General features: G+C 34.7%; 1 protein-coding gene across 4 annotated transcripts in view; it reads right to left on the minus strand.

The window, feature by feature from the left end:
- The window catches only part of ITPRID2 (ITPR interacting domain containing 2), a 36,849-nt gene that overhangs the window by 18,641 nt on the left and 2,376 nt on the right, over positions 1–15,832 (minus strand). For 3 of the 4 annotated variants that reach the window (XM_045846730.1, XM_045846813.1, XM_045846589.1), the window contains exons 3-9: positions 14,390–14,439; positions 13,491–13,547; positions 11,498–11,537; positions 11,312–11,410; positions 9,912–10,120; positions 8,145–8,839; positions 1,430–1,502 (exon numbers count right to left, since the gene is read on the minus strand). In XM_045846730.1, coding sequence (XP_045702686.1) covers positions 1,430–1,502; positions 8,145–8,839; positions 9,912–10,120; positions 11,312–11,410; positions 11,498–11,537; positions 13,491–13,547; positions 14,390–14,439 — 1,223 coding nt within the window. The remainder of the gene's footprint in view (positions 1–1,429; positions 1,503–8,144; positions 8,840–9,911; positions 10,121–11,311; positions 11,411–11,497; positions 11,538–13,490; positions 13,548–14,389; positions 14,440–15,832) is intronic. The other variant, XM_045846654.1, reaches the window with a different exon arrangement.

The following is a 15,832-nucleotide window of genomic DNA, read 5'->3' on the forward strand; positions in this document are numbered from 1 at the left end:
CATTTTACTATTAATTTATAAAAGTGTGATTCATAAAAACGTTAACATTTTTACTTCTGCCACCAGAAATACGAGACCCTATACCATAAGAGGAAGAAACCCAGATGTGAATACAAACCACATTCTATCTTTCCTATAGAAAGTTTATGCTTGAAATATCTTAAAGCAATTATACTGCTTTTATTTAAATGTATAAAATTTGCCCACATCCAAGTAACGTGGACAAACTAGTCAAATGTAAGGGATTTCAACCTTGAACAAATCAGAGAGCAAATAGCAAACAAGTTTTTGGTAGAATCTTGGAAATTTTGAGCTATGAATCCATTCAAGAATAAGAAATAGTCTACAGACATAAGAGTGGAATGACCAAGATACTATTACCCCTTTGGACACAGGGCGATCTGCTTTTTCCAACATATCCCTTGACTACCTATCTAAAGCCAAGATTCCTTGATGGCTATGAACTCTGCGTTACAGCTCAGAAACACGTACATGTATTTATGCACTTACAGGGAGAGAAAAAGTAAATAGCAAATTTCATTGTATGTCTGATGAGAACTGTGGTCACCTAGTAAGCACAGCTCATGTTTCTTACTACCATATTGCAATAAAAGAAAAATTACATGCAAATTGTCTCTTATGAAGTCATTTCAGAGATCAGAAGAAAACAAACATGTAATTTCCTATTCTAGGAACATACATATGAATCTTTGCTTAAAAAAACAGGGTGGTTCAGCATGTGTAAAGTTTTAAAAATAAACAGTCCTACCTTCAGTGGTCATTTTAACTTCTTTCTCTCCTTTTCTCTAAATCTCAAAACTTTGTGACTTTAAAGAAGATCGGACATCCTTTTCTTATTATAAATTAAAAGTGAAAGAAATGGATTCAAAGGTCCTTTGGTCAATAATTAATAATTCAAAAGAAGAAAGACATCTACAGCCATTCACCTTTGATCCATAGTTTGAATTCAATTTAACTAGCGTTAACTATTGCTGAGATGTTGGTGTTTTTTGCCAGAGGCATATTCATGCACCACACCTAGGAGCCATATTTAAATAATGAAAGCCCAGGCGTAGATAATACAAGTGTATATTTTAATCATAACCGTGTAAAAACATCGGCTTGAATCTGCTGCTTTTTCTATCACTTCCCATCTAGCCCTATGCAGAACTGGAAAGTATTTAAAGTACACAGAATTGTGTGACAAGGTCATTAGAGGATAAGCAGACTAAAATTACTTTGAGCACAAAAGTCTTCAAGGATGCAAAAAAATTCTGTAACCAAACCATAATGAAGCATGCAGACCTGCGTTAACTGTCTTTTTACACTTTTATGTACTACAAATACTGGTGGGTAAAATCCCTCTTCCAAACCAACTGATAACACTTTGGTAATGTGCTTGGGCTCTGGTGGACACTGGTCTACTTACCTCTTTTTGACTTAGTAAGACCTAGCTGGTAAGTGGCTGGAACATGAGGAGCTTCTCCCTCTGTACTTTGAACCTAAAGAAGAGTTTTAAGTAATTAAAACTTAAAGAATCTACGGAGAAGAATACTTCTTGATAATCATTTCTTAAAAAAAAAGCCAACCTAACTGAAAGAGTACCAAAGTTTCATATATTTCAAAATTGCAAGACACCGTATCTCAAAATTGTTAGAACGCCCCAAATCTATTTTCCAGTGAAGAGCAGGAATGCAAGTTTGCAGCTAGGAAAAATAAATGACTACATGTATAAACTACCTCATTAAAAAACAGTTGCTATTATATGAAACGAAGACCCATAAGAAAAGTTCTTCCCTAAATGCTGAACTTCAATGCACAAGGCCAGTCCCTGGAGCAGTGATGACTGGCTCACTGCAGCACACCAGGGTGGCCGACACACGGCGGAGGCAAGTGAGAGTCCTGCATCTCTGAAACAGGGCACACCACGTTCACGCTGCAAAATTCTATGATATCCCACAAATTTTCGGGGATCAAAATTGCCTGTGTGTAAGTCTTCTTTGTCCAGACATAATTGTTTTTTCAAGACATAACCTGGGAGTTCTAAGTGGAAAAGCAGGTTTCATTACAGAATGAAAAGGTTGAAAGATCCTTAACCATAATTCCTCCCTGAAAACTGTCCAAAGAAGCTATCAAATCCACAAAAGCGGTCTCTTTACACTGTCATTTTTTCCCCCACCTGGACAACTACATACTTAAGGAATTTTCAGATTCCTTATTCACCGCACCCACCCTCCAAACACTCATAACTTTTCTAACACAACTAACTCTATATTAAGATTGAACACAGGCCCATTGGTGGGGGGAATACTAATTCCCAACAGTTTACACCCTGTAATGATTAGTACTTAATATAATAAATAAAATCCTAGTAATGAGGGCAAACTAGCCAAATATATGGGATTTCAATCTTGAACAAATCAGAGCAGTTAGCAAACAGGTTTTAGGTAAAACCCTGGTAGTTCTGAGCTATGAATCCATTCAAGAGTAAGAAATATTACATATGAGTGACACTGGAATGACCAACATGAAAAAAGCTCAGAGGTTAAATGTGCTACTACCTAATTTAAAACCTGATCTGATTTGTGATGTCTTCATTCTAAACAGTTCCATGAATCCAAGTTTATAAATTTAAAACTGAAAGCACACTAATCATTTAAAACCATCTCCTATAAATCACATATAAAATAGTTTCTATTTTTCTTTGTTACTGAAACATTATAATATATTCTTCAAAGCAGCAGACATAAGTTCAACAGGAAAACCATTGTTTTCCGTGCAAGGAAACAAAATGCATTTTCTTTTTATATTCAACAAAGGGTCTATTATTAGTCTCTATTTAGGCCTACCCTACTTCAAAGTGTTTTCTATAAAGTAAATATCAAACAGACCAAAAAGTATAAAACAAATATAAATGTCTCTAATTATATTCTAGGAATCTCAATTTAGGCACAGCATGATGATACAGCAAATCATAAACTCTCATTTTTAAATACAGATTTATCACATATTTGTTCCTTAGATTTACAAAATTAATAACAAAACAAAAACCCCATGACTTGAATGAATATTTATCTCAGTATACGTCAAGATGCTTCTCTATGGCAGAAAAAAACATATCAATCGCTCTATTCCCTCTCTCCTTTCACCACAAACCCCCTAACTAATTGAACGAAAATGGCCCTTAAAAAAAAAAAAGAAAGTGTCATATTTTACTAATAAAACCATTAAAGTCAGGATCCTTTTGCACATTTATTCAGCAAAATCATCAATCACTTTGTGGAAGGCAGAAACAGACACACTGGTGATAATGGCTAAATTTCATAGCTGATTACATTTTACTATTAGTCACAGATGTGCAAAGGAAAGCAGTCATATTTGACATGGGGTGCACAACAGAAAATTATGACACAAACACAGAATTTAATATTTACGTGGCATGATCTTCCCTATTCAATGGTTTCCATTCCAGGTAGAATTCTGGTCATTTGCTACCGGTTACCATTCATTCAATTAACTATAGCTCAATAATGAAAACAGAACTGAGTGACAGCGAATGGGCATTCATTATACTGTTTTATGTAATCTTACACAAAGATTACTGTCTAATCTTTGTGTAAGCGTAAAACTTTTATTCTTTATTGAATTTATTGGGGTGACATTGGTTAATAAAATTATATAGGTTTCAGGGGTACAATTCTGTAACACATCATCTGTATATTATATTGTGTGAAACTAAAAATGACAGGGAGGAAAAACCCCTCAAGCCCCTCCCTCACTAAACCAAAATGACAAAATCACTTGGTCTCAGTGTTTTGGGATTTAAAGCTTTAGAAGTAACCCACATATTTGAATTACTTCATTTAAAAAAATGTTTTAAGAAAACAAAGACCATGACTTTTGAAACTAATGTCCTGCTGCCATGGCAGACACATACTTTGTATTTTTTTTAACACCTGTCACATTTATCTTTTAGGCACAATACTATTGTATTGTGTTTTACAGAGCAACAATACGTGCAATGTTCTAACTCAAATAACTCTTCCTCTCAGGTATAAAAAGACCTGTATAGAAGTTTTTTTAAAAAGAAAATCAAAAGTGGAGCTTTAGAAATTACAGTTCTAATATTTAATGACATCTCAAAAAAATTCAGAGGAAAGCATGATTTTTCCAAAGGAGTACTATGGGCTCTGCACCCATCACATGACTTCTCGTTTATTGTCTGTATATTATCTCAGTTTTCTTAACTGCAAAATAAACAGTGACATTCCAATCTCACAGGTCCTTAGGAAGATCGAGTGTTATTGAAAGTATTTTGAAACAGGAAAGTGGGAATGAACTACAACAGTTCTCTTCCACCCTCCGGGAACTCCCTATGGGACTTCCCTGGGCCCCTCCCTTCCGTAAGGCACCGCTATCAAAGGGAACATAACCACTTTCAGAAAGGTGATGGGGAACAACGGTCATGTAATATCAATGTTAGGGAGGGAAAAAGGCTTTCTCATCTGCAAAGGAAAAAAAACAGAAAATGAACTCAAAGCACTCATTCTGTGCTCATTTATGATTCTACAATTAGTTTTAAATGTTTATCTAAAAGAGGAACCTTTCGAGTTTTAAAAACACATATACACATATATGGTTTACTTTCACTGTTAGGTAAATGCTTTTTTTTTTAAAAAAAAAAGCTAACCTACTCTTTTAAATATTGAATAACAAAACTTAGTAGTTAATTGGGCTTTGAAGACATGGGTACATTGCCATGGGTTAGAGTTCATATTTTATTGCTGATACAATACTTGCCTTCAAAACACATACAGTTAAATTTGAAAGGTCAAAGGCACAACATAACTGATTGATTTAGGGTCACTTTAACTCAGGCCAGTAAATATAGTAAAAGGAATCCTTAAACTCAATGGCTAAAATAAGTACAGTAAGTTCTCATTTAACATTGCTGACAAGTTCTGCAACTTTAAGCAAAATGATGTATAACGAAACCAAATGTCCCATAGGCTAGCTAGTTGATATAAACAAGAGTTAAGTTCCTATGGCATCTCATCAACATTATAACCAAACAATGTTGAGTAAAATGATGTTAATCGAGGACTGGCTGTAATGAAGTACATTAGTTAAATCAACAATCAGTGTGAAGACAGGAATTAGAAATACCTAGTAAAACTCCGATAGCTTAAAAATTTATGTATACTTCCAATAACATCTGTATTTGAATATAAATTCATTTACAGAATAAAGAGATACAGAACACTCTATTTACAAAAATGTACAGATAAAAGTCCTCCTTCCTCTCCCATTTAAGTATGAGAACTTTTTCCATTATGCCTAAAAGAAGAACTGCTTAATGAATAGAATCATTTTGGTTTAACTGTGAATTGCCCATACTACTAATCTATGGCTCTAGCGTCATCATGTTGTATTTATTCAAAATAAACCATTTCAAAAACACAAGAATTATCCAGGCAAGTCTTAACAATTAGAAAACTCAAGAGTAGGATTTTACAACTTTTAGACACACTGAGACATTTTAAATGGTCTACAAGACATTTTTATAAGGTAAACTGACTTTTCGTAGAAAATAGTCTATGGTCCTTTCCATTTTCTTAACATAACAAATAGTCACTTTCATTCTCCAAGGCCTAGGTCATTCTTGTCATCTGTTTAACTCTCCTTACAATAAATATTTCCCCTCTTTGCTCCTGGTAACTGTCAGATCTTACCTTCTGCCTCAAAGGGAACAGGCAGCTCCATCAGGCATGTCTGCAACATTTTCTCCTACCTAGCTCCCAGCAGCTGGCAGTCAGTTAATCTGTTTGCAAACTGGCTTACTGAGGGAGAGAGAGTGCGTACTCTGACTTATATTTATTCACTGTTTTTACAAGAAGAAAATTTCCCAATAGGAATCAAACCTCAAGGGAAAAAATCCAAAAGAAAAACAGTCACAACACTTTGAATGGGATCTAATAGCTTGCTTCAGTAAGATTGTTCTCTTAGCTTGTCAGTATGATTCAAACCACGCTTGGGAGGAGAGGAAATTAAAGAAACACATTATTTCCCTTCTTTATCCATTGTTCTACAAGCTCTCTTTAAAGTTTCTCAAAAGAATAAAACACAATGCTAGGAGCTTTTTATCCATTTCAAATATATCTGAAGAACAGGATCCATCACACTTAAAATTCCCTGTATTTACAACGTAGCTATGGTTGATCATATATCCTTTATTTGAAAACAAAATATTCCACTATTCTGCAACCACCAATGCATGTACTCTTGTATCTCAAAAGAATGTTCAATGTTACATTACTTTCTTTTCATTAAGAGCTCTTTGCCAGCAGAGGGAGCAAAAAAAAACAAAAAAAACAAAAAACAAAAAAACAACAACAAAAAAAAAACACCAAAAAAACAAAAAAGACCAGTCTGTCATTAAATGTCAACTGTGGCCAAAGCACATCTATCTAGCACTCTATAAACCTTTTAAAGACCTTTTTTATGTTTATGGTATCAATAATTTCTTTAAAACTACACCATAGATTTCAGGAATTCTAGAAATTAAAAAGCATAAGAGACTGTCTTCTCATCTGAATCACAGATATTAGATTTGCAAAAGTCTAACATAATCTGTTTAAATTTTTATACTCTATTGTATTAAAACAAAAAAATAAATGGTCATATCTGAGTGTCACAGAGAAGGCCCCTAACAGAAGGCAAGCAGTTACACTTCTGTGAGCGCTAGGACGAGTTCTGATCACAGCAGAGTCAAAAAGAAATCGAACAATGGTGTGAAACAAAAAGGAGTTTTCATTAAAGTAGTAATTTTCTGAATTCATTAAAATAATATATTAGGAATTAAGGAGTAAAATATGAAAATATGTACAAAATAAAGAAGTTTACCAAACTACTGTAAAATATTTCAAAGGGCTGCTCCAGCTCCCTTTTAGTTTCATTTTTTTAGTTGGAATTAAAGGATTAAAAGATAGAGTAAAAGACTTCCAAGAGGCAAATGGCTATGTCAACAACTGAAATTTTGCAGTAAGTAAAAAATCTTCACTGATGAAAGACACACACTCACCTAACAGGGCATTTATGGGCAGCCTCAACTATCTATCCCATGTTCCAACTCTCTAACAAAATGACATATGATTCTAAAACCCCTGTGAGCTAGGTAAAATTATTCTGTAATAAATTTTTAAAAGAAAAATTGCACATTTATAGCCACAACTCTTCAATAATACACATATATATGCATATGTATATATATGCCTCACTTTCCTCCTTTGTAAAATGAGACTGCCATGGCCTGCCTCCCACACTGAGAGAGAAAAGTACTTCGAGGACCTAGTACAGTGCCTGCCGCATGGTAGGGTAGGTACTTGATAAAGTGGAGTTTTCTGCCCCAAGCTATATAGCTCCAGCTCACAAGAATCAGTTCCCACAATTCAAAAGCAGTGTTATATGAACCTAATCAAAATTATTATTTTTATCCTGTTCAACTCAAAGTTTACATAAACTAGCAGGACCATCAAAGGTGAAAGAAAAAAGCAACCAAACGTTGCTCTTCTGAGCTTGCAGAAATCCAATTCAGTGGCCTTTCAAACCTCCTTCCTGAGGTATCCTCCCCTTCGAGTACCTATCTTTTTGCTCTTTCTAGTGCCATACTGAAACCCACTCTCAAGGTCTCCTTCACAGTTACCCTCTGCACTGAGATACATTAAGAAAAGCTTGCCCAAAGGCACACAGCCATTTGGTGGCAGAGCCAGAACTCAAATCTGTTTGATTTCAGAGACTGTGTTTTTAACTATTATGCAATATTGACTTGAATATGAATATTCTCTCAGGACTTTCTCTGGGCATCAAAATCTTAAACTGAGAGACAGGGGTTAAAGTTCAAGTACTCTATCAGAAGTGGACCACAGAGGATCCAGAGGAACTGATAAACTGTACCACGACCTTGACCTCACATATTCCTGTGACCATTTACTGGTTTGTGAAACATAAAACAAAAAACCTGAGAAGTCAAAATTAAGGTTTTTTTCCTACTATAAATCTACTAGCCACCTTTCATTTTTAAAATATTTTTGGCACTTTCTTCCTAACTTACTATTTGAAGCAAGTCTTAGTGACATTTTACTTACCTCTTCCATTTCAAAGGAGTCCTTCTGTTGTACCATTATATTTCTGATAGATGGGATTGTCAGCGGAGCACATGGCTCCTTTTCAGCTGTGGACATCTGAACAGTTTTCACCTCACTGCTATGTTCCAGCTCACTGTGGCTAGCCATGTTCAAACTGCAACGTAAGTCAGATTCCATAATACCAGATTCCTCACCCAATTTATCATCACTTTGAGTTTCTTTACTTTGTTCACTTTCAGTTTCTTGGTTAAAATTACTGTTTGCTTCATCAGAAAGTCTATCAATGTCAGCATTCTCCATAATAGATGCTGAACTAATTGATACTTCTTCTTTAACTGTAGCCAACATATAAGATGAGTCCTTCTTCTTTACAACTTTTTGAGGCTTTTGATCATTTTTACTGCCACTTTCTTCACTCACTGAAACATTCAGAATCTTTCCTTTTTCCATTGGTGGGGGAGGACTACTACCTTCTCCTTTCTCTGTTTTATCAACACATAAATTTAGTTTTGATAGTGTTCTCATTAAGCGATTTGCAGTGTTACTTCGGGTTAAAGGTGGAGGTGAGTCTGTCTCCTTAGAGGTTACTGAGGACATGCTTCCAATTCTCTGCAGAGGAGTCCCAGAGACTTGGGAGTATAAAGAAGAAAACGCATTGGCCACTGTAGTAAGCACTTCAATTTGACGAAAACGGCCTACCAAGAGAAAACAAAGGTGTTAATTTTATATGCTTATATGTAAAACCATTACTATTGTTCAGAACATCCAATGACTGCACTTAGATCAAAAAGATTATGAAGCCAAATGCTTTCCCCTTATTGAACACTTAAAACTTCTCTGCACTTACTGTGGAGAAGATTTTTCACTCTAAGCACTAGAATTTAGTTTTAAAAATCAGAAAGAAGAACAAAACATAATAATACTGAATAAAATAGAAAAGGACTAAGAATTGATCTATGACTGTGATTCTGTTTTAAGGCCTTGGACTCCACCAAGTCTCCTCCAAATGTTCTCCTAATAAAGTATACAGAAGTACATATTTTACATTTAATTGGGGAGTAGGGTAGATTTATAGGTTTCTTAAAGCTAATCCAAGGACTAACTAGAGATCCTATTTTTAGAACTTCTGGTCAACAAAGAAAAATAAGCAAAGATATAATATGCATAAAAATTACCAAATTAGCCATGCTATTTTAGATTTACAGAAAAGCAACTGACACTGACTTCATTTAATAGTAACAAGGCCTTTCCCCGACTTCTCTCCTTCTTGAACAAAAGTCCTCTGAAGACAGCTATGAGCCTAAGGTTTTACAAGTAAGTTTTGCTCTACAAGGGTAGCAAGTGTCACTCTGTAAGGTAACACTTAAGGATTTGGGCCCTGGCTGGTGTGACTCAGCGGACTGAGTACCGGCCTGTGAACTAAAGGGTCACCTGTTCCATTCCCAGTCTAGGGCAAATGCCTAGGTTGTGGGCCAAGTACTCAGAAGGGGGCGCGAAAGAGGTAGCCATACACTGATGTTTCTCTCCCTCTCTTTCTCCCTCCTTTCCCCTCTCTAAAAATAAATAAATAAAATCTTTTAAAAAAGAATTTGGGAGGGGAAGAATAGGTAAATAATAAAAATTTCAAGTAAAGTAACTATTGTGATAACCTCTATATCAAATCTCTAGTGGTAGTCCTAGCAATTAGTAAGGCTTTATCAAAATAAGACCATCTTGCTGTGGATGCTATAATTCTTAAAGCAATATGCTAACATTTAAAAACCTTACTTGTTAAGGCATAATTTGGGTTTTCTACTTCCATCCGTTGCATCTGAGCACTCAAAAATACTTTAATATCTATTCCTCTGGCAAATGACGATGAACTGAAAAATCTGGGTGGAATTTTAGAAGCAATATCTGGTTCATCTCGTCCGAATCCAAGATTATAAAGAATTTCTTCAGGATCTTCCTCATAAAGTTCCAATAATTCTGAAACACTATGAAAAACGGGGGGTAGGGGGACAATAAGATAGAAAATAAGTTTATAACTCCACATTACTTTATAAATTCATATTCCTGCATCACTATGATACAATCCTTTTCTACAGCTTTCAACCATTATTTCCTTATCTTTCTACACTGTGTACTAAATGTGATAAATAATCCCTTAAAAAAGGTCCATTCTCTCAGGCTTCTCAGTATTGGAAAAAAGAGCTAACCCATAAGAACACACTCAGTAAGAGATTCTCTAGTGATTCCTCACCTTATTTTCTTTGTCATTTTAAGAGATTCCCAATAAAGCAGCTAAAACAACAAGAGGAAGATGGAGAAAAATAGGAATAAAAAGAGTAAAGAAAAAATGAAAAAGGGAAAACACATTAGGAACCTGGTAGAACTTTGGTACCAAGTGGCATTCTGTAGAACTTGAGCTTTTCTGCTCTCTTTGCCTGTCCCCAGAGAGCAATATAGGCAACAACCTGATCTCAGGAAAGCAAGGGAGGAGCTTACTTTCAACGTTTCCCTAACCACTTCCACTCAGAAAGTAGGAGGAGTAAGGTGGATATGGGTGACAGAAGGTATCTTCTCATGCTAATGCCTTTGGGAATTGAACATTTACTATCCATCCACTCATATCACTGATAATGCAAGCTGAGACTCACTGAGAAAAACAGGACTATTAGAGATAGAACTTGAACAGAAGGAAATTTCTATTTGTTTCAGATAAAATGCTCAGGTTCTAATGTAATAATTTGGACAACTGGTTCCAGAGGCACTTGTATTTGCTTATATATATATATATTAAAGAGCTTTGGTTTAGTATGAAGAAAAAATGTCTATGCTTAAATATCAAGCTTTACATTAGAAAAGTTTATTCTGATTTTTATGTCAGAGTAACTCAAGACCCCATCAGAATGAAGAATTTGGGAAGAAGTCACTCCACTACAGAGTTCCTCTTTCTAATTGTTAGTAGGTCTCAAAATACTTACTGATGAGTTCCAACAGCACTATAAACATATTTGTTGCTTTTTATTTAGTATTAATGTTTTAAAAAGCAGCAGCAGCTCCTGTCAATCATGCTGAACCATGAAACACTTTGGATTTCATACTACTAAGCCAAATCCAAGTTTGAAAGTGGCGAGAGTACGTTATCCACAACACACTTACAGCATAATTTCATACTGAGTTACCTTGAGACTGTCCCACTACTTTTCCCAGAGCCAGTGGAATTCATACTTCTCCCTTTCTGATGGAACTGTAGTCTTCTCTCTTTGGCCAAGATATTACTGCTGTAAACAAAATTAGACTGTGTAAAACCTTATTTTCCTAGATATCCTTCATTTTCGAAAAGGAAGAAAACAAACACAGTTCCATACCCGTTTTCAATTTGAGCATCAGTGTCATGAAGTTGGTTGGCTGCAGATAAAAAGAATAAATTTCGAATACAATTGTTAATAGGACAGTAACTACTGTGATACAATTATCAAGAAAGCAAGTTAGCCACAATATCACTACTAAATACCTAATATGCCAAACTCTGGTCTTTACTCATTAAATCTGCATCGTTAATAGCAATATACAGATTGATAAGAAAAGAACCAGTAGCTTTTGGAGGGTGTTTTTGTGAGTTGGGAATGTAAAACTACTCCCACTGAATGTCTAAATACAAAGATATATAGATTATCAAACTTCTTTAACAGTTTAGAAATAAGTGGTAAGAAGGTATACACCACATGTGGTGTACTTAATTATTCAATGTCAAAACTGTTAATAAAGAATATCTTGAAAGCAAAAACATGGTTCAGCATTATTTAAGTGTGACAACAGTATGTATCAATTTCTTATGTGATGTTTTTAATGCTGGACAGTCACTCCAGTTACAACCACTTTTGAATGTGCACACTTGAAAAAATTTCTACTTTTTTCAACGTAAGTTTTCTTTTAAAAATTGCCTTTCAAATTTATCACAGACTCACAAGTTCTAAACAGGTAAACATCATTAATGTTAATTTTAGAGTAAGTTAAGTTTACTTCATTTAACCTTTTAAGACAAGCATAAAGAATGAAATTAATTTAAAACATCTATTTCAGCACATCAGATTCATTTTATTTCTCATCTGGGAAAAGCCATGATAATTTCTTATCAATTTGTACATTACCAGAGAGCTCCCTAACAAAAAGAGCAACCCAATAAATATTTACTGAATGAATAAAAATAATTTTGAAATAATTTTCAGTAAAACAAAGTTATAACTCCATTCTTCCCTGGGACACCCTTTTATGGTGTGGTTTCCTATAAATACAACCATTCAATCTAGACAAATAGGCAGAGCACAGAGGATTTTAGGACAGTGAAAATATGCTATATGGCATTCTAGTGATGGCTACATATAATCACACATTTGTCCAAACCCATGGAATGCACAAGACCAAGAATAAATCCTAATGTATGCACTTTGGGTAATCACAGTGCTTCATCGTAGGTTCATCAACTGTAACACACATACCCCTGTGGGGGGGATGGGACATTGATAATGGGGGAGGCGATATACAAGGGGACAGGAAGTACATGGGAAATCTCTGTGACTTCCCTTCAATTTTTTTGTGAACCTAAAATTGCTCTAAAAAATTAAGTTTAAAAAAAATAATTCCATATTGCAAAGAAACGACAGCAAATGTCTAAGTGTTATTTACAATAATACTGAAATACATTTAAAATGAGTAGAAAACATGTTCAACTGTACTGACTGGAAAGCAATAAGCTAAAGCTCCTCACAAAAAGTTTATTCCTTGAAAGCATATTAATAGTGATAGTAAAAACTACTATATTCTAGACATTTCGATATTTATTGGAAGGTTCTAAATCATACAGATTGATTTACAAATAGCAAACCATCAAGGATATTAAAATGTCCTTAAAGTGCCAGTAAAATAATAAAATAATAAACTCTTAATTTTATGTTGTGGAAAGCTTTATCATAAACCCACAGGAAAAGATTATATAATCTGTGAAAACTTACAATTAAGCTTCATTTTCTCATATACACATATTTAAGTTTCCTTCCTTCTGTGGGATAATTCTTCCCTCAGTGATATCACCACTATTTGCCTCCAAACAGGTCCTTTAAGCAGTTAAGTCCAAGGAAGACACACGGACATTTCACATGGTCTTTCAGAGCCTTTCTTGTGTGTATCCTATAGGGGCTGACTGGATTATTAACATATAAAAGGCCTTATAAAATTGCCTAAGCCATTTTCAAGACCTTTAAGTTTAGTTATGAGGACCCTGAAACCTAAAAGCACATCAACTTTCTCTTCTTTTTTTTTAATTGTAAAACTATATGAAAATACAGTTCTCCTCAAGCATACCTTCAGCTCCCAGTGACAAATCATCTTCAAAACTTCCTCCATTTCTCACAAGCACACCTGAAAGAAACATCAGAAGGTTCATCCTGGTGTTCGTTCTTCCTGACCCCTCTGTAAAATCATCGTCTTCGTAAACCAGACTCACCAAACAAAATATAAGATACAGTAAAGTGTTTCAGATCTGAATGCCCTCAGAAATTATTCTGATTATATAATTTCAAGAAGGAAGTATAAACTTTATCATAAAGAAACCATGATTTGCAGCCAGGTAAAGTTCTTAGAAGCTGATCTACAGGTCATTTAACACTTAAGCCTTTGAATCTGTTCCAATAGATAACATCTTACCCAAGAATTTCATGGAAAACCAGATCCCGGAGCAATCATTCCTTTCACACCACTTATATTAAGTCAGGAGCTAGAGCTAGATTTTCCTGATACTGGTGTAAATGTTTTCTCATATGCCTTGCCACTACCTGCACATTCTTGTTGTACTTTGAACTTTAGAATTCTGTTTTGTGCAGGTGGTAAATTTCAGGTGTGGCAATTTCATTAAGGTAAGCAAAGAAATGCAGCACTGCAGCGGATCTAGCAGCTTACTCAAAATATATCTTCCTTATGGTATCATACCACATTTTTATATTTAATTAGTCTTTACAATACCTTAACCGGGACAATAAAAATATGAATTTCACATTGTGCAAAGGTTTGGTAACTTGCTTAATTAAACTTCCCACTGTTTTAAAGTTTATTGACAAGATTTCTCCCTTTTGGCTTCTATCACAGAACATATTTTAAACATGAACATTGCTTTTATAATTCACATACATACACACTTTCACTCAGAGAACAAACAAAGCAGGATATTCATAAACAACAGATTTGGAAAGGCAACTTTTTCTTACCCTTGAGTGTACTACTGCTTTGCTCATCCAGTGAGGCTCCCAAAGGGGTACTGAAACCACATAAACATACAAGCCTTAGTCTTCAAAAGCTGTCTGGAGAGCTGTCACTGCACAGCTTAACACTTAAAAGGTTATATAGCTAAGCAAGCTTCTAATCACAGTGTTACTCTCCTCCCAAACACACAAGGAATGCAAGTGCATTACATAAGTAATATGCTACTAACTAAGCAAATACCTATGTCAAATCAGTTTACCAGGAATGATTTAATCACACATCTGATCTGCCAGCAATTAAGAGCAAGAATGACAATTACAAATGATATGAACTGGCAGCTTCTTTACAAGAACACAAAAAGAGAGTGGCAACAGGAATTAAGAAAATGTCTACTTCCCTCAGTCCTCTCCCTAGAAACAGAAAACAGAATTAAAAAAGGGCAAATCTTTACCTTAAAAAATTAAAACGTCAGACTCTAGTTAGAAATAAGGCTCAACAGTTTTCTTAAACCTTATCTGTTAAAACTATCACTTGCATTTTAGAGCATCACTGGGCAACTCCCTTACCCCAACTGCGTGTGTGTGTGTGTGTGTGTGTGTGTGTGTGTGTGTAAGCTGGAGATTTATTTTCTTTTTTTAAGCTAAAAAGTATATATATATTCTTCATTTAACTCTGAAAAGAAAATCACTAAAAAGTGGGCTTGAGAACCAATCTTAAGAACTAGCCATCATTAAAATCCTTTTCACATTCTTGTAGTTCACAGATAACTGAAATTTCTTTTGTAACACAAAAAATGTTTTTCACTTCTTTCTCAAAACTGTGTTAAAGAAACAGATTATTTTGAAAGGTCTATTTCTATAACAATGTATACCTGTTTAAAATTCTATCAGATATAGGATTCACATAAAATATCAGTTTTCAAATTAAATGTTATTGAAATACCACTTAAATACTGACTTTCTGCAAATATATAAGCAATGGCAGTTCTTTGAAAATCAGTCCTTCTTTAGTAAAATTAGTGCCTTAAAGATATTAATGAAACAACTGAGCTAAGTTTTTGCATATGTTTTCATAAAACTCTAATTTATGCCATCGAAAAAGTCATTCTTCTTGATGGCTACGTTCTTAGGACAAAACACTGTATCAGTCCTTGTGTAGATGTATTCACTGGTCTGTGCACTGACACAAAGTAGCAAACAAGCAGAATAGCACTGGCATTCTCCTTCCTGACACAAGTATCTCACTCTTGTAACTGGTCTCTTTCAAATTCTATCAAAAACTCTGTCCCTTCTTAGCTGCTAATTCAAGCAAATTGTTTCCACTTAGCCAAAAAAAAAAAATGGTTATCAAAATAAAGATTCCCTTTAAGGAAAGACAGCATGGTATCTTTACTCGGGAAATGGACAGCAATGAGAAAACAAAGAACTAATCCAGGAAAAATGCTGTCT

This window comes from Phyllostomus hastatus, unplaced genomic scaffold (assembly GCF_019186645.2).
Source record: "Phyllostomus hastatus isolate PE091 unplaced genomic scaffold, TTU_PhHast_1.1 phas_contig_1, whole genome shotgun sequence".
Taxonomy (NCBI): domain Eukaryota; kingdom Metazoa; phylum Chordata; class Mammalia; order Chiroptera; family Phyllostomidae; genus Phyllostomus; species Phyllostomus hastatus.